The sequence below is a fragment of the Aythya fuligula genome, chromosome 10 (assembly GCF_009819795.1).
Source record: "Aythya fuligula isolate bAytFul2 chromosome 10, bAytFul2.pri, whole genome shotgun sequence".
Lineage (NCBI taxonomy): Eukaryota > Metazoa > Chordata > Aves > Anseriformes > Anatidae > Aythya > Aythya fuligula.
Window position 1 is genome coordinate 20423735 of NC_045568.1, and position 22408 is coordinate 20446142.

At 47.0% G+C, this 22408-nt stretch overlaps 1 protein-coding gene across 1 annotated transcript in view; it reads left to right on the forward strand.

The window, feature by feature from the left end:
* ITPR1 (inositol 1,4,5-trisphosphate receptor type 1) overlaps window positions 1-22408 on the forward strand; it is a 163895-nt gene that overhangs the window by 106707 nt on the left and 34780 nt on the right. Inside the window, 6 exon segments of the mRNA XM_032193866.1 lie at window positions 12601-12781; window positions 13386-13639; window positions 18252-18452; window positions 20490-20567; window positions 20569-20601; window positions 21914-22009. Of these exon segments, the coding sequence (XP_032049757.1) occupies window positions 12601-12781; window positions 13386-13639; window positions 18252-18452; window positions 20490-20567; window positions 20569-20601; window positions 21914-22009 (843 nt within the window).

Here is a 22408-nt window from a genome sequence, read left to right on the forward strand (position 1 = left end):
TGTGTAAGGCTGAGGTCTTGGACACACCCAGGAGCTCTTACTCATGCATGGGAAGCACAGAGGAGACTTTATTGAAAATATCCTAACAAGTGGTCCCAATCCAGCAGCCTAATAGCAAAAGGCAAAAAAGAGGTTTATCAGTGCGCAATGTTCCCTGGGTTACCTCTGCCTTGGTTAATCTGTTCCCCGGGGCCCTGCTTTGCTTGCACGATCTCCAGCACAGTCAGGGCCCTTGGAGACTACCACAACATCAGTCAGGAGCGGCACTTACTCAGCTCTCTCATCTTTCAGTAGTATTTGAGTCATGAAAGCCAAGTAAATAAAACTTTAATGCAGAAAAACACCAACCACAAAGCCTAATTTCTGGGAGAACAGCTGGCTTCGACGCTGGTGAATCAAAGTGAACTTGGAGGTTTGCTCTTTAGTAAAATCACAATTTCTGTTCTCTATCTCCCAGAGTGATTGCTGAGTGATGTCCAAGTTAAGCTGGCATCCAGAGACAGTAAATTCATGTAACCAAGCTCTTCTCTCTTCGCATAGTGAGCTGGCATATCTGCTCACCCAGAAAATACCGAAGGCTCTGGGTGAAACCTAGCTGTTAGCAATTCTGCAGAGGCAGTACTCCCTGCAGGAGAGCAGTCAGTAGCCTGCACAGCTTCAAATCTGCTGGTTTTTATGAAGCAGTCTTTCACTGCAGTACAGATTTAATAATGGTATAGCAGAGTGTTGATCTCTTATTTAGTAAGACTTTATTTCTACAAAAAGCACTGCAAAATTTTTTGTCTGCTTATGGAAACAAGACATGCTTATGAAACTAGGTGCACTTATGAAAATGAACCCAGTGCTCTCTGTGGTCTTTTATCCTGATCCTTCTCTAATCTGTATTCTTCCTGTGAGTTTTGCAGATCAGGTGGGGCTTCACAACCTCTGCAACCTGCAGAGTGGATTTTCTGAAATTCTATGGCAGTTTCCAGTAACTGTCAGTGGAAGAGTCATCTACAGTCACTGGACTAATAACTGTGTTCAATTTGCATCAGATGCGTTTGTCATTGTGAAAGTCACCCTAGCCAAGTCGGCCAGCTTTGTCTTTGGGTTCTAACACAGCTCGTCGTCATTTCACATTTTTTTGGTTATTATTAGCAACTCTTCGTTTATAGTATTCTGAATAAGTTCATTCTGTGCTCCATCTGAATAATTCTTACTAAACTTAAATTGCTTACAGTCCTTTGAGAATAGGAAACTAGTGGGATAGGGACAGGTTATGTAAAAAGGCTTTTTGGCAGTACAGCCAGAAATATGTCGCCCCTGCATGGCATTTTCTTAACTCCAGGTTTTCACACGGGAAATGAGTTCAGCCTGAAGTTAAGCAAAAGTCTGTACTGACACACAGGAACTTGCACATGACGTTTGTAATATGGTTAATAATGGGAGTTCCCGGGTGACTCCCATGAGCTTCAGTGGGAGAACAGATCCCCGTGATGTTGGAAAGGGATAACTGGAATAGGTGTTACTGCCTCATTACGTGTATGCAGGGCCAATATTAAGGCTAGGCAAAGTAGGTGGTTGCCAACTCTAGCAGAAAAGCAAATCTAGAAATGTTCCTTATTATAATTGGCAGCAGTGATTTTTATTGTATTGTTAAGAAAATGAACGTGGGGGAGAAGCAGGGCAAGAAAAAATATTCCTGGTTTATCTTAGGTAATAGGCTCAGAGGGTAGTGTACGGCACGTTTCATCCCAGCTGCTCGGTGTTTTGTTGTTGGGAGCGAACGTGGATGTGATAAATTTACTGTCTGGGGAGAAAGACAGGTCTCTGCACACCTAGAGCCCTCTGGATGGAAGCTTTTCAGTGTTGTTTTTTTGGATGTGTTTGGGAACAGGGACAGGTGCTTTGGTAACAGGTGCTGGTGGTGGTGCCCGAGCTGTGTCCGGTGAGCTGCCTGCTCCCGGCTCCGCCGGGAACCCTGCCCTCGTTTGTAACGAGGCAGGAGCGGAGGTGGAACCGCAGGGTCAAAACCGAGCAGCAAATTAACTTGACAAATGGTACTGTTCACTGAACTGAAAATTATATAAACCCCTTTATTAATTTATATAACCCTCAGCATCCGCCTCGAGAGAGATCGCGTCAGCGGTTCTGCGCGGGACAGCCCTGGGAGGGCGGGTGCCCTGCCGGCCCCGTGCTCTGCTCCAAAATTTGAGGGGTGAGCAGCGTGCCCCCAGCTGGGGCACTGCCAGCGGGTGTAAGGCACCCGTCCCCGCAGGTGCTGGCTTGGGCGTGCTTCACAGGAGCTTGCGTGGCCTCTGCCATTGCTCATAGGCATGCTTACCGCAGAGCTGCTGCTCCTTTGGAGAGATCAAAGGATGGTCCGTCCCTTGCGCAACCTGCAACACAGCCAGTTTGCCTCGGTTAAAGCAATCCCAGCAAGTGAATGACAGCGAAGAAAATTGCTGAGGACTTCTCCTGTAGCACTTGTCTCTCATCTGCCAAATAAAAATTATATGCACCATATACGCTGCTTCACCTCCGTGGAGTTTCAGGTTTCCTAGGTCCATGGAAGTTACCGACAAGTAAGGTCCCTTACATAACCACCTCTCCCTGGAGAGTTTGGTCCGCTGGTTTAATTAGGGATCTTCTCAAAAGTTAGATTATGTGACAAATTACCCACACACGTTGGTATTTTCAGCAAGGGAAGGTAAAGTGAGGTTGATGACATTAGTTTAATTGAAGGCATTTTTAAGTGCTACCCCAAAGCGATGTGATGCAGAGCTACCACTTCGACGTGCAGCGCTGCCTTTCCCTCACCCCTTCATCCAGAGTTCTTCAAGGTACACTGCAAGCACCCCACATGGTAAAGGGACTCAGTACCAACGAAAAGGTGATTATTTTTCAGAATAGAAATGGGATTTGCTCCTGGCTTTAATGTGAGCAGTCGCTGCCCGTGCGCAGGAGGTGATCACAGACTCTCCCTGGGGCAGGAGGGACACCTAGGGCGGTGGCCAATTTCAGCCACCACGAGGGCTGTCCCCGAGGAGCCTGCGGTGTGCGGCTGTGGTGTTAGACTGCGTGGCTGTGCCTCCGTCACTGTGTGGCAAGAGGCAGTAAATCAGCGTGAGAACAGCATCGGGCTGAGCCAAGGTGAGGAGTTCGTTCACTGTGTGTGTGCTGAGGCTCCTCTGCTGCGTGACTGCACGGAAAGCCTCGTGGCTTGGAGGTGCCTTGGCTTCCAGAGCTCTGCAGTTCAGCCCACGAAGGGAAGCCGGGTGTTTTATTGGCCTTCCTTCTGAGCATTGGTCAGGTTAGGGGCCGTGGCTGCAGGGTTCAGGGCTGTGCCTTGCACAAGTGCCTGGGTGGCTCTTGGTTTGAGCAAAATACCAGAAATCACCTCAGCTGGCTCTTGATTTGTCTGGCTTTTTAGAAAGTACGGGTTTGGGTAAAAGGCTGGACTGACACAACTCTCCTGCCTTCAGCTCAGTCTTGCACCATGTAACGTGCTTCGGCTTGGTTGACTTTTCTCCTCGTGTGCTACCACCAGCAACCAAGCTCCAGCAAGGTGAATTGCAGTCTCCTTTGCGAAACTCAGCGCCTCAGACTGTCCAACAATGATTGATTGTTATGAAGTAATTGCAGATTTGCACAAAAAGGAGTTGAATCCAGACTTGTCCAACTCCTATCTGTGTTTCTGGTGCACAGGACCGCAGCAGGAACCAAGTGACCCAGGTTGCTAACCAGGCACAGAGAGGACTCCTGGTCAGTGCGCTTGGGTCTTGGCATTAAGAGTGCCAGGACGCGCAGAGAAGCGTTCCAGGTTCTGGCCTGGTGCTAAGAACAACGTGGGAGCCATGACGATCCCCAAAGCTCAGTACAAATATTCCAACACGCGGCTCTCAGAACCCTCTGGGATGCTGCCGCGGGGAGGCACAGCCCGTCGCAGTGCGCAGACGTGGCAGCCCCAGCGGTCACTTTCATTGCTGCCGGCCACAGCTCTGCTTTTACGAGGCAGTAACTCTGAGACAGATCTGTGCCCTTCAGCCTCCTGTAGCGCTGGCTGCAAAGCAGTGACAGAACTGAAGGGTAAGTGATGCTGGAGAACAGCAGTGAAATAGCTGGAACACGCCAGTCAACCCGTTCCTTTTTTTTTTTCCCTTTCTCTGTTGGCCTGGATGTGTGCTGCCCTAGTAGCTGCCAAGGCACTTAGGGTGTTTCTCCATCACTGCAATTGTCCTCCAAAATCAGGAGAAAATTTGGCAAAACGATACAGAAGTATCGGTAATTCAAAACATAGATTTAGTGACATAACGGTGTTTTGGGGTTTGTGGTTTGGACTTTTTACCCAAATGTACTTCTTGCAGGCTATGCAGCAGTCACAGATACCTGTGAGCACATAAAACTGTACGTGGGGGTAAATGCTTCAGAGGCAAAAGAACTGTTGGGTCACTAAGCTTCTGTGAATAGCACTTGAGAACTTTTGGTCCCTGAAAAAAAAGTCTCTTAATTTCCAGTCTGAGAACTCCTCATCCAGATAGAACGTGAGAAAAAGTGCCGGTGTTTGTTTTTAACAGGCAGTCGGGATTTTTTGATATAGGATGTTGTTATCTTTTTTCATTGCTTCGATAATGTCTGTTGTGGAAACTAATGCCAAACCAGCAAGGTGTCGGTGCCTATTAAGTAATCACCTGTGTCTTCCACAATTTTAATAAGTCTTTCTCAAGCTGAACTATACCATAACAGTGTTTTGACATTCTGAGTATGTTACTCTGAACATGATACACAAAAAAAGTAAATCTTGGTAAAGACCTGCATCGGGCAGGACACTGAGCTGTGGGCTGCGACCGAGAGCGAGCAAGCTCTCCCAAATGAAGCACGATGCACATCCAGAACCCAGGGTTACCTTCAAAACAAGGCGTTGAACTTGCAGTAGTAATTAAGCGAGTGCTGAGGAAATCCATCTCCCGATGCACTGCTGATCGTCATCAGGTGAGCAGATTGCAAGCCCTGGGGCGCACACGGGCTCCTTCACGTGTGCTTCAATGCATTTTGCGCAGGGGAGGCTCGGATCTCACCTGGCCGTGAGACACCACCGTGTTAAAAACAAACACGCCCTGGTAATAATGCACTGAGAGAGTGAAAAGCTGTTAGGAGTCATTGCTGCCCTTGCTTTACAGAGGTGATTTCATTTTCATTGGGGGCAGCTGATGCTACTGGAAGGATTTGGGGGCCATCAGTGCTCCCGTATCATAGCATCTTCCAGCCTTTTTACCCAACGGGGAGCTTTTCCATGTAGCTACTGAGATGCCCGTGTGTGTGATTGAGCAATGCAGGCAGGAAGGGAGATGTGCTACACCAGAGCTCGGCTGCTTTACTCCTCGTCTGGTCTCGGTAGCTGCGAATACCACATCATTCGTGGTTGGGCGTTACCACAGACCTCTCCTGTGGCCTCTCCCTCGGCGCTCAGATGCAATCCTGGTGCTCTGCATGGCAATAGGAGTCGGTGCTTCTCCCTGTTCCCCTCCACGGAGTCCACATCCAACTTTTAAGATGATCCCTAACAGGATTAAAGTCCTCCACAAGCAGGCAGAGGCAAGCTATTCAGAAAAACAAGGTCATGCTGCATTTTTATTTTTTTTTTTTTGGTAAGCACAGGAATCAACAAAGAGATGTTATATAACTTCTATTTATATCCCACTTGCTCACTAGCTGCAGGCACACACGAGTAGCTGAGGAGGGAATTTAATGAGCTCTCAGGGCTTGCTCACCTTCCAGAGCTGGTAGGAGCCAGCTTGTTTTTGAAGTGCGTCAGCAAATGAAACTGGTGGTGGGTGGGTGGTTTGGGTAGGTGGACTGACTTGTTGCTATGGTTTTCTTTAATTCCTCTGTCTCTCAAGAAGATCTTACACTTTTTTTTTTTTCTTTTGGGGAGTCTGCAGACTTCCTTGTTTCTCACACCTACACACAGCTCGCTGGTTCACCAAGGAAGTGGGATTCGTGCTCCTGCCACACAGGAGCCTCGCGCAGATTAGCTGTGTGACCCGCCGGTGCGTGCTCGCACATGCACGCAGGAGGAACTCAAATCAGGCTCCGTGCTGAAAGCAGGTCGGGCCCCCAAGTCTCCCACGCTGGGAGAGCCATCTGCTCCCCGCTCGGAGGGATTTAAACCCCGAACCCAAGTCACGTTCCTACCTGTAACTCCTCCAGCCTGCGCTTCCCTCTGCTCACCCGGCGTCACCTCGCGGGGCTGGGGCCGTGTTTGTGAGGGGCTGACCCGTGCTCAGTCCTGGCTTTGCTCCTCTCTGTGAAAGGACCGAACCGCATCGGGGTTTTGAGTGTTACAATAGGAAAACATATAGGATACAAGGGCTCTTCGTGATGTGAGTGGTGCGATTCCCCCGCTGCTTTCATTTAATGCTTGTTGGGAAAGCCGAGTGTGTGCCCGGGTCGGGCTGTGCACACTCAGGTCGGGCTGTGCATGCTGCCTGCTGCCAACCTGCTCCGTGCCCCGGGGCAGGCTCTGGCTGAGGGCGAGCCCTGCAGGACTGCACGTGGGCTGCCCGTGGCAGAGGGAGTTCGTCTTCCTTGTGGAAAACAGAGTGGAAGTCCCCCTCTGCTTTCAGGACACGGTTTATTTTACAGTTTGCAAAACAAAAAAAAAAAAACAAAAAACACAGTCAGTTGAGGTGTTCCGGCAGATTTTCCTTATGGGTTTGTTTCAAGCTGTGAAGTGCGTTCAGCCTGAGTTATTTCAGCTGCCATTTCGCTCGGCTCCGCGAGAGTAATGATATTCATCACTCCTGCCCGGGAGTGATGGCTCTTCGGGGAGCCAGGATGTATGGAAGGTTTCGGTTACAGAGGGGGGGGTCGTTTATATTAATAAATGAATGAAAGGGGAGGGGATGAGAACGAAAAGTTAGGTTTTAAAATCTGCGGCGGAACCCCTTGTGATATGTTTAGGCAGAACATAAAGGGTTGGTGTTTGTGCTTAATCTGGTGCCTGTGTTAGCGGTGCAGTTCCCCTTCTTCTTAAAATGTGGCTGCTTTGAAGTAGTCCTGCCGTAAGAAATGGTACGGGGGTGGCAAGCTCGTTCCGCAAACACGAAGTAGCACAGAAGTTTCGCATTAGTTCTTGCTGGCAGCCTGTCCGGGTAACCCAGGCAAGTTAACATCCCCATCGTAATTTCTCTTTAGCGTTGGAATAAAATGTCCTGAACCCAAGCCAGAGAGCTGATCTCTCTCTCGTATCTGGAGGGACTTTCCTCTCTGAAATAGCCCTGACTCGCCAGGCTGATAGGACGCTTTCTGTTCGTTGACGTTAGAGGAACGGGGAGGGAGATGACAACAGCCCGCTTGAATGCGTGCGAGGTGTTTGCTGGGGCTTTCCTCTATTTATTTGTAACCAAATATTTGTTTTCCTGGGGAGTTCTTTGGGATGGGCTGCGATGCTCTGGCAGGGCTGGATGGCCGTGGTGTGAAGCAGCTCCGTGAGCGGGCGTGGAGCAGAAAACGCTCCGTCCCCTGCGGGATGGCAGCCAGCCCTGCTCGGGTTCTGCAGCCAAATGTTTCCTAAAATCAGGCCGCCCTTCTTTCAGGAAGAAGCACGCATCTGGACAGATCTATCTTAAACCCAACGTTTGCTGATAGCTTTAGTTGTATTTCTCCCAACACGATCTCAGCACATACAGTCCGGCCACAGTCACTGAGGCTGGGGAGCAAAGCCAGGCTGCTGGGTGCCCCCCAACCCAGCCACTGGGCCCTTTTTTCAGGCAGCAAAGCTGCTGGTCGTGGCTTGGGGGCAGAACTGGGTGGCAGGAACCTGCCAGGGGAAGGTGGCAGCACGTGTGGGCAAAGCGGGCTGGATGGGCCTGGGGAAGGGAGAGCTAAGGGCAAGCTGCCGTCAGCTGGCTGCTCGTCCCCATCGAGCAGTCCTGTAAAATGCCAACAAGCAAGATTTGAAAAAATACTCAGATATTTTTTCGGTTTAGCACAAGGTAGGTAAATGTTTAGTATTGCGTGTAAACGCGCTGAAGGGGAAAAGCTGCCAAGCTCCTGAGATAACCATGGAAGAGAGAGAGTCTTTAAAAATAAATAAATAAAGCGGTGACTGGAAATTGTGACACAGAGGAACTTAAGCACACGTTTCTAACAGTTATTAACCACTACAGAGAGACAGAGTTCACCATCTCTGATGCCTTCTAAAGCAAGGAGGTGTTTTTCTTGAAAAGACGCATTACTTAAACACAACTTCAGGTTTGCTTAATGAGCAAGACCTCTGGGCTGGTGGTGCTCGGGGGTGGCCCGGACTGTAGCTAACCAAGGCACCAAAAATTCAACTTCGCCTTTGATTTATTTTCTACTCAAATCAGCCACTGGTGTTTCAGCTTTGCTCCTGCAAAATGCACAGAAATAAAGTAGAAAAAGTCAGTAAATACTTGCTGCTGGAGCTATTTACTTAATGTCCTTTTTTTTTTAAGCTCCAAGGCAGTGTGCTGGAGCTGAAAAGGTGTAAGGGGGATTTTCTGCTGCATGAGGTTTCTGGGTGGATTTCTTCAGGAGCAGAGATGGGTGGTGGAGGGAAGGAAGGAGAAGTTACTGCACAGGTTTCCTGGTCCCTGCCCTTGTTGGTTGCTTTACTTCTTTGGTAGCTTAACTGACCACGGGATGTCAGGAGGAGGAATCAGGGTTCAACATCGTGTTGCAGACCAGCAAAGTTTGTGCTGGGTTCTTCTTTCCACCCCCTTGAAACCAACACGGTACCACTCAGGATACTGAATACTTTTAGGAGATGCAGCACACTGCTGCCTGCCCGGGGCTCCACGCCGGCACGGAAAACGGCACACCACAAAAATGTGTCCTCTGCCCCCGGCAGGGCTTACAGCTCGCAGACCTTCATGCGAGGAGGTTTTCCCCTCGTGTTCCTGTGCAGATCAGCAAAGCCCTTTCCATTGCCCCAGATGAAAGCGAAGCCATGAAGGTCTGAACGAGCTGTGTAGGTGGCTGTAGCTCTGTCTTTAAAAGTGTTTAAGAAGTCTTTGCGTGATACCCTTATGTGCTGTGATCGGGCTGGCGTGTGAGAAGCTTCTGGATTTCGTGTGCGTGTTATCAGAGTTTCTTTCATTCTGTGGCTCTGTAATTAATTGCAGTCACGTTATCTCTGGTACTTACATCAGAGAAGTCTCTGCTCATTCAGTCGACTGGTGGATGTGCTCCGGAGCTGTCTGCGTTTCGTGGAGGTGCGGGCACTCGTGGAGCTGCACTGGCTGAATCCAGCATTCATAAAACAAACCTCATGATCTCCTTCGTGCCATGTGATGTCTCGTGTTCAACGGCAATGAGTGTCAGGGAAACTAAATAGTCGTACGCTGCTCCGTCAGAGCAGAGAGCTGGTTTCCTGCCAGCTCCTTGAGTAAAAAGCAAGCTCCTACCTTCACTTTGCTTTGAGCATCCTGGGGTACCTTGTGCTGGGACAGCCAGGTACAGGTGTGGAAGGGGCCGCGTTTCTCTGCCCTGGTCTCTGGCAGGTTTCCTGGAGGCCCCAAGTCCCAGCGTGGAGGAGCCAGCATGGGCTGCTCTGCCCGGTACAGGTGAGGGCAGGAGAAACACTTGGCTGCAGGGTCAGCAGGGATTTTTGGGAGCCCTCAAAGGAGGAGGGGAGGTTAAACGCTGCTGTATCAGCAGCACTTCAGGAGTGCCTTTCTGGAGCACTGCATTCAGGTAGAGCTTTGCAGGTCCTCGTGTTCCAGGTGCAGCACTCTTGCTTGTGGCTGCATGGCGGTGTACGAGCCGGGATCCTGGCACACCGTAATGTAAAATGGCTGCTCCACTTCTGTGTTAAAAAGGGAGATTTTCCCAGTTTTGGTTTTGAGGCTATATCTGAAAATAAGTTTAAGGATTTCTGCCATAATTAGCACCGCCAATTACCTGTAGGAGCACAACTTGCAAGATCGCACCTCTTAAAGAACAGTGCCTTTGATAGCTGGCATGTGGTTGATTCATATGTGTGAAGGTGTTAGGCATCCTGACCTAAAGCGAAACAATCATTTTGTGACAACCATTGAACGTATGCACAGCACGCACAAGAATGCTTTACTGGAAATGTTCGTTTCATTTGTTTTTTCTCTGAAGTGCAATGGAAAGTCAGTTAAGAAGCTCGAAAAGACGACAAAAATCAAGCCTGTCAGCAAGTAACAATTACTCGCATGCAAGGTATTTCTTCAGTGTGGTTCATTAGAACGGTTCACCACTGGCTCATCACAGGGAAAATCTTCCTCTGCAGGCTCTTTAGATGTGCAGTCAGGTGACGGCAGTCACCAGCTTGAACTGCAAATCAGGGCATTTTTCAGAAAGTGGTTACACTTTCTAGAACCAATGGTTTATGCTGGTCTGTCTGTAAAATATTATTGTTAGGTGCTTTGTTTAATACCGTGAGAGTCAAATTTCCAAGATGCAGCTTAGAGACCAGCCCTTCCTCTGTGCTTACAGGCAGCAAGTAAGAGCGAACCTGGGTTTGGTTATGGGCCAGCAGCTCAGGGAAGCCACGTTATGGCATCGCTTGGTTGGGATCGCAGTGTGACAGGGCACTAGCCATCGTCTCTGGTCGCATCAAAGGACCAGTGTAGAATAAAAATATGACCTGGATAAGTAATCTGTCAGTCAAAGGCTGTTTGGAGAGAAAATGTGAGGATACTTGATATAAAATCCTGGATTAGAGAATAATTCTGCAAATATTTCCAAATGAACTGGTCACTCAAGTCACCTCGTGTCGTGTCCCAGGGCCCTGAACGGTGTCTGTGCTGTTCTAAGCCTGCTGGCAGGGTGCACCTCTTGCAGTGTTGCCCGACAGTGAAAGTGTGCTTGGCCCTTGTGAGAGCTCAGGGGGAACCTTTATTGCTTCCCAGCTACATCTCCTAGACCTGGATCGCTTCCACACATCTTCACCTTTGGGATCAACGTGTTTCTGCCATGAATTTATTGTCCCTGTGGATGTCATTTACATGTACAACACTGCGTGTGTCCTGAAACTTCTCCTTTGATTTTTTCCCTTTTCTGTTACTCGTTTGTGGCTGTTGGCAGGTCAGAAGCTGGTGGCTCCCTGTTGGTTCTCACCAGTCGCTCTCCTTCTCTAACTCCAAGCGTGCCCAAGTGCGAAGGTGTGAGGGGATCTGCTGCTGCCAGACGGCTTTCTGGTTGCATTGTTGAGGAGCAGAGTGGGTGATGGAGAGGAAAGGAAGGTGAAGTTACTGCATTGGTTTCCTGGTACCTTGTGCTACTAATTGCTTTGCTCTGTGGCACTTTAATCGAGTATTTGAACGGGTGTCAGGAGAAAGGATCCGTGTGGGTGGCTTTGCAGACGTGCGATGCTCGTGCAGGGTTCTTCTTTCCATCCTCTGATAATCGCTAGAACAAATGAACTCTTTAAAGTTTACCTGAGGTGCCTTGGGCAGGTGGAAGGTATTGCAGAGGTGGGAGGGATGTCTCACGTGAGTATTGACCAGCTTCTTTAAATAGTAGCACTCCTCCTCTGTCTGTAATCAAAGCAGCAACTTTTTTAGCGTTTCAAAGTCATTCAGCGGTGTCCTGACTGCAACTGCTCGGGCATGATCAAAGGCAGGCGTCCGAGAGACAGGCTTGTGTGCTCTGAAAAGCAGGCAGGATAGATTGCTATTCCCATTTTTTCATTTTTTTTTTCAATAAATCGGGTTTCGTTCCTATTCATCGTGTAAAGCTGTTGGGTTGTGAGCCGCTGCAGAATGCTAACTAATTTCATAATACTCTGCATAAGGTGACCCACTTACAAGTTCATCCTTCAGTCATGGTTAAGCTCTGGTCCTGATTTACGTAACAGCATATTGGTTTCATCAAGAGTTGTCTGATGGCTTACTGTGTTGGCTCCCTTTTGACCTGTACGTGATTTGCATTCCCTTCTACTTTAGGGTCAGCTTTCTGTCTCTGTGCGTATGGGCAGATGAGCATTAATAAACCTTCTCGAAACTAGTCAGCGCTCTGAGCTCTTCTGTCACTTACAGGCATATCGGAGTAGGAATTAGAAGGGGTTTTAAGAAGCCTGCAGACAGGGCAGTGGAAACTAAGCACAAAATATCCCTTGTTACATGTGCCCTGTTTGTACGGTTTTGGACTGTGATTAATATCGAGTGCTGCATACTGTGAGTCACGGTCCCTTTGATTGAAGCTTGGGAGGGCAGGCTGGGCAGGCTGCTGCTTTCTCCTCTGTATTTTTTCATACTGTTTTGTTTCTGAGCTGAGAATCGAATTATAGGTAATTCCTTTGTCCTTACCTTACCTTGATTTGTTATACTTAATTCTGCTGTTGAGAGAAAAGTATGCCGCCTAAATGTATGAGGGCTAGCATGATTTATTGCACTTGCTTCTTTAAAAACATATTAGGAAGTTATCGATAAGGGAGCTACCATAGCTGAGAAATGTTGGCTTCATTAAAAATAAGGTTTGAGGTTCCATTTTTCTAGGTTTCAGTTTACTGAAAGCTAATTAACTTTCCAGTCCTTCAGGATGTCACACCTTGCAGAAAGGTGAAATAATCTGTATTCAAACCTCTGTATGAAGATATCTACCCTGTTCCTCTCTCTCTTGTAGCATTCGTTCTTCTGCCGACTAACAGAAGATAAGAAATCTGAGAAGTTCTTTAAGGTTTTTTATGATCGCATGAAAGTAGCACAGCAAGAAATCAAGGCTACTGTCACAGTCAACACTAGCGACTTAGGAAATAAAAAGAAAGATGAAGACTCAGACAGAGATGTACCAACAAGAAAAAAAGGTAATCCCCAGTCGTTCCCCTTCTAGAGTGACAAGGGAGTAAAGTGCTGTTTTGAACTCATTTCAGCTGATGCAATAATGCTCTGATCTCTGATCCCACAGAGCAAAGTTCAGAGATCAGTGGTGCCCTGGCTTGGGATTTCAAGAGCTTCATTCCCTCTTCATCCATTTGTGAGATTGCACTAGTGAAATGATGAAAAGTATTTCTGAGATGAGACTCTGCCACCTTGTCTCTCGTGACAAGCTGCCCAAATCCAATTCGTAGTAATGACCCTGGACTGTAGGTTGTGGTCAGTGCCTTCTCTAACAAAAACTGGAGAAATGCTCGTTTTCTTCTAGAGCAGGTGCTGTTACTGTAACTCCTGCTAGTGCTAGATGTGTGTTCCCTAACCAATTAATATTGGAATTTGTAACTTTAATGTGGTTTGCATTGTGAAGAGATGACGTGACATCCTTCTAAACTCAGGACCCTCACATCACACTAAACGTACTGACCAGAAAGAGCTGCTGGTGAATAGCCAGCCTGTGTGTGGAAACGTGTGAATAGATTTTCTCGTCCTCTCCGTTCAGTTTGCCTAAGGAAGCTCTGTTCTTATGTATTTTAGCGAGAGAGCCTATGACCCAAATTACAGAGGAAGTCCGGGATCAGTTACTGGAGGCCTCTGCAGCTACAAGAAAGGCTTACAGCACTTACCGGAGGGAAGCTGATTCTGATGACCATTATTCGGCTGGGGAAGGAGCACAGCCAGCAGCAGACAAGAATAAAGATGACCTGGAGATGAGTGCTGTGATCTCAATAATGCAACCCATCCTCCGTTTCTTGCAGCTGCTCTGTGAAAACCACAATCGGGATTTGCAGGTACAGTCTGACTGCTAAGCAAGAGTGCTCATGTAGCTTGTGCAGTCACTGCTGTCACATCAGTCTCTCTAATCCCCTCCCTTTCTATATGGATACATAAGTGACTGGTTTCCTTGGCCTTTAAGGTAATCCAATAAAAGTTATTTATATGTTGCTGGACAAATACGAGTCCAGTTATCTTGCAGTCTTTTCAATGCATATAAAAGGTGGTGGGATCACCATTTGAAGTGGCTTTTTTAAACATACACCTAAAGCAAGCAGGTGTTCTGCTGTGAAGTTACCGATCCTCTTTGAGAGGGGAAAGAAGAAAGCAGTGGGAAAAGAGAGCACTGAGACTTTGGTTCCAGCAGCCTTTAAGCACGTGCTTGCTTCTCAGTGAACAGCTCATTTCAGTGACCGCTGTACAGCCATCCATGTGCACAGAACTGAGCGTGCTGGGATGATGATAGGAAAGCCTTAGCTAGAGCTGAGTCTGGGAGGGAGATGGGAACTGTGCACAGGCTAGTCAGGCTCACCTCGATCCCAGAGAAGGTGATGCGATAACTAATCCTGGAAGCCACTTTCAAAGATCATAAGAGGAAGAAGGTGACTGGGAGTAGTTTTGGATTTATCACTGGAGAAGCTGAGGAAATGCAGGATAGAGAAATGGGCATCAAAAACCAAACGGGTAGGTCCTGGAAAGCCTCCTGTTGCTGCCCCTGCTCTGAGCAGAATCCAAAGGTCTCTGCCACCTTCAGTGGCCTGTGATGTTCTGCGGTGTGTGTAGCATTTCAGTAGTGAGGCTCATCTGATTTAGCACATGCCTCCACAGGAGATAAGATTTTTGCTTGCAAATGGACTGTAATTAACATGATTTTCGTTCAGCGTAACCACTGCCGCTGGTTTAGAATTGAACGTGAGGAGCTCGAGAGACGCGGTACAATGCACTAAATGCCCTCATAAAGGAGCAATAATTGCCTTGATTGCATATTGTTGTACTGTATGCCAGAACTGTAAGACCCTGTGTGAATGCTTTTCAGACCTGCCAAATCACTTCCGCCGAACTTGAATGCCCTGCTGCTGGCAATATTTGAAATCAAAGCTGTATGTTAATGTTTCTGTGCGATGAACGTGTAATTCTTCCAACATTTTATAGGTGCTGAGGTTACGTACACCAGGCCTTCTCCTAATTTTTCAAAAAGTATTTGATCTTTGTTTTGTCAAACAATTTTCATGCCGTTAGCAATGTCGGAGACAAGTAGGATGCCAGTTTTGCGTGGCAGTAGTCCAAACCGCACGCACAGGATCCTTTCTTGCTGCTGTCTTTGGCTAGGCACTGAAAGCTATAGGAACAAAATTGAATTCAAGCCAATGCGAAAACTTGGCCTGAGCTATTCGCCGTCCTGAACAATTAAATTCCCCAAGCATCTAGTAGCTGCATTCAGCTCTGGGAGAAAAAGGTTAAAATACAAGTAGAAAGAACAATTTTTCAAAAATAATGTTATTACTGCTGGCCTGCCTTGATGCTTGCCTTTCTCCTGCAGCACTGAAGCAGAGGTAGGAATGTGTGGGGCTTCCAAACCCGTCTGCAGCTAGCAGGTTGTAATGAAACCCCTGTCAGTATTGCCAAGGGGTTCGCTACGTAAAGGAGTAAATAAGGGTTGTTAGTTACTCTGGAAATTGTGCGTCCTCCCAGGTTACAGAAGTGAGGTTTAGATTTGGGTGATCCCTCTTCACTTCCATTAGCGCAATTACAGCTCTGTCGAGCCAGGCGTTTGAGGAGCTGTTGCAAAACATCAGGCTGCTCGCAACTGCTAAAAGGGGGAAATGCAAATCGCCTCTGCGAGAGCCTGGAAGGGGGTGTGCTCAAGTGAGGCAGAAGCCTTTGAAATGGCTCGCCGAGTTGCAGTCCTGTGCCTTTTGCACCACTCTTCTTCCTTCTGGAGCAGCCTGTGCACGAGGCAAGGAGCAGCCCTCCCAGCCAGCCACCCTCCAACACGCAGCTCCAGTGCTGGGCTTACTTCTCCCCATCGAGACGAAATTGTTATTGCTTCTTTTCTTACCGAGTGGCTTATCTCTGCAAAATAGCATAAATATTGTAGTAATATGCTAGCAAGTCGTGCTAAGGTGAAAGCTCTGAGCCAGTAGGCTAAATACTGCTTTTGGGCAAAAAAGAATGAATTGACGTAACTTTTCTTGTTGGTTTTTAATGTTTGTTTGTTTCTATTCCTAATCGCTGAAGGCACAGCGTAGGTTATGAAGAAGTAAAGCTTTGCCTGCTGCAGAATAGTGATTCAGTGATTTGGCTGGCAGGGCAGCACTACAGCATGCAGAGAAGGAGCAGGTTCAGCTTGTCATGTTTTAGGCAGGAAGCCTGTCTGAGAATTAACTTTTTAAGACCAATACAGATCACAATATTCAGTGAAAAATGCCTTGCCCTACTTGATCGCTAGTAAAGAAAAACCTGATCACTTAAAAATCTCCCTGTGCTGAGACTTGGCTCTTACTTGCGTTTCCTTTGCAAAGTTTTTTGCAGTCAGGGATCAGGTTTCTGCTAAAACAAAGGCCATCCAATGACAACACTGAGGCTTTTGGGGGAATTACCGATGTAAATGGCAGAGCTCTTCCTTCCAAGGATGCTGTGCTCATCCATGCTTGAACAACGTGAGCTGGCGTTCTGCAAGTAGCCAGCTTTATTTTTATCCAGTGTGTTTTCTCTAAAGGGTGCTCAGCTTTAGGCTGTGTACGGGGAAGCAAGTTCCCCACCAGTCCAACGTGCTGCTGAGGCATTAAGGGCCTGCTGCAGGTGCTGCCTTCCCAAACGTGGCCATGCCAAGTCGTGTGGGGGGGATGGCAGCATGAAGCATCTCCAGAAGGGTTTTCACAAAAGCAGGACTTTAATGACTGCCTTTGAGTGCACTTCATCCCACTGGAAAGTGTTTCTCTCTCTAATATAGGATGCTTAAATGTAAGCAGTGTGAGTGCTTTTTCCTCCTTTCTCCTCCTGATCCCACAAGCTGCATATTTTTCACGTTTAGCTGAATCTGCAGCCCCATCACTCTTCATTGTGAACGTGGGGTCTTGCAGGTGGTGCCTGAGGTTCATCCCGCTGGACGTTACAGGAGGGCAATCATGATATTAAGGGTTGTGTTCCCATGTCGTAGCCCTCGGGATGGTCTGGGTGATAGGAAAGGACGAGCTGGGGCTCCAGCAAATTCCCTGGGACAGTCCCAGTGCAGAGGGACTTGTTTTCTGCCATATTTTCCTTCACCACGTTTAGCCATCTAACGTTGTCCTTTTGCCTCCTGTACCTCATTCCCCTTCTTTCCTTTCTTTTTATTGACTTTTGATCAACAAGTTAAGCTACATATCAGAACAAATGCCATGCCACAGGAGCGTTTTGTTTCCTAGCTTTCGATATTATCCATGGTTTTTGCTCTTTTCCCGGAGGGAAGGGAAGAGCTCTGATTTCTGTAGCATCAACCTTTCTACTTTCTGACAAGTTAATCAAAAGTCAGGATATTAAATGAGCAATCAGTTGAAATGTGCTGAATCACTGTCACCTTTACTCTGTATTCAGAGGCAGCATTTTCCTTTTTTAGCTTAGCCTTCAATCGAATCTGGCAATTTCTCAGTCTGCTTGCCTTAGAAGACTTATTAGTCTGACACAGCCACCAGAGGCAATCAGTTAACAGCGCTCTGCTGCAGGCTGGTAGAAAAGGCTTCGCTGCTTCCCTGGTCCCATGCATTTTGTTTGTCAAAGGGTTTTTTTTCCACCTTTAAAATGAAATGTTTTATAACCTGCTAGAATTGAGCCGGATAGGAGATCTCCTGCTGAAGCTGCTAGGATAAGAAAGTGGTGGTGTCGATGTTTTCACAGAGCACTGCTGGGAGCGTACTGACAAATAGCATCTGAGTCACTGGGAAATTGTTTTTCATTAATTGTCCCTCTTTGGGTTCGTTTTTTTTTTCTTTTTTCTCATTTGGAACACAGGAGAGGGGAAACACGTTTAATCCATGCTGATAAGCCTGGTATTGCATGAGAGGAACTGCTCCTAATCAGCAGCTTCAAGCAGGGATTACGATAATTATGTGGGAAGAAATGCAATTGAGAGAATTGCATTTAAAGGCGCTCTCCTTCAAGTCATGCAGCCAGGTGCCTCCTTGCCATGCAGGTGGGGCTGCTGTGAAGCTGAAGCCAGGGAACTGCATCTTCTGTCTGGGAGAAAGGTCTCGGGAGGAGTCTGCAGTGATCATTAGTAGTGAAATGTAGCGCGTAGGGTAGAAAGAAAGCTTCCAGGCTCAGAGGAGCCTCCTGATCTGGAGTGAATTGCCTATTCTGTGTTGCTGCTTAGTGCTCTAATGGATGCACTCTGTTTATTACTTGTTGTCTTCTATAAAATTTGAAGCCAACAAGCTGCTTCGGAGAGCAGCACGTTGCAAGCAAGCCCTGGAAGAGTCTTAAATTGCTTGTCCAGGCTCCTTGTAATGAAGTTCCAGTGAAATTAGAGCAATATACCATGCGGTGCAATTGCGGGTTGATGAACTTAATAAAACGTTATGATCCAAACATCAATTTGTATGCCTTTTTCCTGTCCTCCCCCCTGCCCTGGCTGTGACACTCTCCCTGCAGAATTTCCTACGCTGCCAGAACAACAAGACAAACTACAACTTGGTGTGCGAGACGCTCCAGTTTCTGGACTGCATCTGCGGAAGCACAACCGGAGGACTTGGGCTTCTTGGTCTGTACATAAACGAGAAAAACGTGGCACTGATCAACCAGACACTGGAAAGTTTGACCGAGTACTGTCAGGGGCCATGCCACGAAAACCAGGTAACGTGTCTGTAGCTGGACAAAGCTCACCCCTGTTGCCCTGTGCCTGCAGCGTGCGCTCTGCTGGGCTCGGCTCTCAGCCTGCTCAGCTTGTGTTGTCTTACACTGCTACTCACTTTGTTTGCCTGACAAAGGGATTTTGGTTTGGCTGTTTTTTTCTTTATCAACTCATAACAGTCACCTTCTCCTTCCTGGGGCCTCCCCCCAGGAGTTAAACCACTCCAAGCATCAGTCAAAATTTTTCTGCTTCTGCTAGGATTTAAGTTGTTGTATTAGACATGACAGACAGGGAGAGTGGGAAATTTTTGCACTTAAAATCCGTTAGAGTAAAATTGTCTAAAACCAAGCCGTGTTGCCCATGGTAAATGAGGCCAGCAAGGAGGCCCCCGGCCAAGTGGGAGAAGCTGGAGCTCTGTGGCCTTGTTAATGATGGTGATAGCCCTGGGGTGGGGCTCGAGGCTCTTCTCAGATTTTGTCGTGTGGGTAGCCCCAGGTGCGTGTCGCTGCTGACCGCCTGTGCCAGCACAGGGGATGTGGTGCTGGCTCCAAGGAGCCTCTGCCTGGCTGCCAGTGATATGTGACCCTGTGAGCAGGATGCTCTGGAGCAAGCGTGATGGTTTGAGCAATGATATTACAGAGAAGGCAACTGAGGAACGACAATAAATCGATAAATATCAGACTATCAGGTGAGGCGGTTACTGACCCACAGCTGGACCTGGTCTTTTCTGTGGTTCTGCGGCTAAATGGCTAAGAATGAATCCAGGAAAATGCTTTGTCTGGATAAGCAGGAGTTTGTAGCTGCTCCAGAACTGCAGTTTGCTCGAATGGGAAGGACCACAGGGCAAAGCAGCTGCACTGCCTGGCTCTGCTTTCCCACTTCATCGCCCCACCTCCTCGCCTGGTGTACAGCCGCGTTTTAGAGCAGCACCACCAATTAGGCAGTCCCATGCTTCTGCCCTTGCTCTGAATGTGATTCTTGCTATAATTGTTTCAATTAGGCAAATGAAGTCTGAAGTCTGAAAGTCTAGAATAACTGTAGATAACAAGAGATAGCTACGCCTAAATAATTTTCTAAACTCTGGCTGCTCTTTGGTATTGACTCAATAACACACGCTCAGGATGCGTTAGAGGAGAATTTCTGCATTGGGCTGGCAAGGTCTGATCATCATCTCTTCCTTTTAACACACAAGCCTCTGGGATTAGAAAATGGATATCTGCTGCTTTTCTGCATTTGCATTCTGTTGGAGTCTTAGTATGCTACAGAAAGACTAGAATATGACTTTTCCAAAGGTCTTTAAGAAAACCTGTCCTTTGAAGCACTTTTGTCTGTCCAATTGTAATTTACAGGAAAGCTAAACAAAGCGTAGTGGGGATGACAAAGATGTTCAGGTGAAATCGTATTTATGCAAAAAAAATGCATGAAGCTTTACGTGTCCGTTTATATTTTATCTCTGTAATACAGACCACAGACTAGGTGGAGTCACCACCTTTAAATGTGAGAATGCATCTTTGCAGAGGAGCTCAATAAGAGAGCAAGGCTCTGCAGCTGGAAGGAGCAAGCTGCTGTCAGTTTGTACGTTTTAGTTACAGGCAGCTATAGGAGCAAGGTTACAGGGCAAGCATGAAGGATATGGAAAGTCACATTCTTTGATTAGATGGCTCTGAAGTTGGTGCTGTTTGGCACATCTAAACCAAAGATAACTCTCCCTAACCTTAGTAAAAGTGTTCTGCCTCAGCTATTTATTCAGCCTGAGCACTTTGGCATGTAAATACTTAGTTTATCAACTGTGTTGCTTTCTGCTTCCTGAGTCTGGGTGGTTTCAGTAGGGCACGCCATGGCTGATTATAGGAAAAGCTTGAAACAAAATGCTTTTATCTCTTGTTATTCCACTGTCTGGAGTATTGTGTTCAGTTATCCATCTTAAACAGCTTACCAGGTGATGAAAGAGCTAACTCTTCTGTTCTGGCTGCATCACTAGCCTAGGCTTCATTTGTATTTAGACAATTAGTGAAGTTTGATTAATTTTCTTTGGACAGAACTGCATTGCTACTCACGAGTCCAATGGTATTGACATCATCACAGCATTAATTCTCAATGATATCAACCCTTTGGGAAAAAAAAAGGATGGACCTTGTATTGGAACTAAAGGCAAGTGAATGTTTTGTGTGATCTATGTTCACATAAGTGAGATGAAACATAATTTTATTGTTGGAATAATGTGGGTGTTAATTATATCCCAATAATCTCAAGTGCCAAAAAATTATTTGCATCAGAGAGCTGAACATAGTGCCCAAAGACTGTCTGTCACAGGCAATATCATATTTGAAATGATAACACGGAGTCACCAGTTTTCAGATGTGGGTGACTGCAGACAACCAAGATGTGCTGAGGAGTCCTGAAATAATTGCCCGTTAAAAATTTAATTCCAATTAAAACTTCTCTGTTGGTGAGCTTTTACATGTACAATGGAAGTAAAATTTCTCGTGCTACATCTAGGTCCCTAATACTTTATTGCTGCTGTTAAATCAGTTGATGTTTAGTCATCAAGATTTTTTTATGGCTATTCATATTAATGCTGAAATAATTAGCCCTGGTGCTGTTTTCAAAATACCCTAGCAGGTTGTCTTCTGGCTACAGTAGTCACGGAGTACTCCTACTTCAGCATTTGTTTGAGGAGTATTTCCTCTCCGACTTATTGTCCTGTCGTATAGTGCAATGTCTCGTTGTTTTCCGCTGCCGACTCACACCACTATTATGGGTAGTGTGGCTTTTTTATTATTCTAAATAAAAAATGCTTTTAGACTCAATTAGCATTATACTTCAAAATTAAATACTTTTATTGGTTTTTATTGTCAGTCATGATGGATTTTAATCTTAATTGTTCGTATTAAAGTAGTCTGGTGCCTTGTGGTAGTTTCCCATTTCCTCCTCCGATTTCTTGGCATGAGCAGGTCGCAGAGTAATTTTCAGCTAAAAGCAGCGAAGCACGTCTGTGTCTTCAGCCTCGGCTGTCCTTTGATTTAATCAACAGAATCTTGAGTAAAGCTGAGCTGCACCATTGTGGGGTTGAAAGCCTGTAGTAATGCTGCAGCATTTTTAACACTACAAAATAATACACACAGCTTCAAAACCTCAGTATTTGAGAAATCTAAACCTTAATTTGGTGTTCGCTGATAAATAGGGTTTGGGAAGTAAACGGATTTTAAAAAACAAACGAGCAATAAAAAACCCACCTCAGTTGTACAGCCAAATAATTAGATGGGAGGGAGTGCTTGGCATGCTGAGGCTGTAGGAGCCCTGCCGTAGTTCCAGCCGCGTGGCTCTGCCTCGCCTGGTGCTTGTACTCCTAGAAACCAGGTATCTCGAGCCCTTCTGGGCAGTGAGTGTGGAGGAGCTGAAGCTGGGTACGCTCTGCTTGGGACTCCATGCAGTGACTGGTGGTGTTCTTCCTTCCCTTCAGAACAACGCTTCAAAGTTGCTCTTGGCAATCATGGAGAGCAGGCACGACAGCGAGAATGCAGAGAGGATCCTCTACAACATGAGGCCCAAGGAGCTGGTGAGTCCCCGGGCTGCCCTGACACTCCTGCCTAGGTGTCGTTGTGGGGAGAGTCCAGGCGCTGCCCAGGAGGTCTGCATGCAGGTTGCAGACAACTACCAGTCCTGGCAAGGGATTGATTGGCTGAACGCGGTGTTTGCTGGGCATGGACCTGGTTAGTCCCCAGAAAGCAGGAGCACTTCGGTTGTGCTGAGTGTGCTACATAAAGAAGGGAAGAGAGCATCACCTCACGCTTTGGAATCTGTGTAAAGAAATTATTTGTGCACAAAACAGATCTATTGTGGCCTAAAAGCTGTTCAGTAAACTCTAGCAGCATTTTGGGCTGCTTAATGTGTTAATTGGTGAAGACAGACAGATTCAAAGTACCCCTGAAACACTGACAGCTCATCCAAGTGTGTG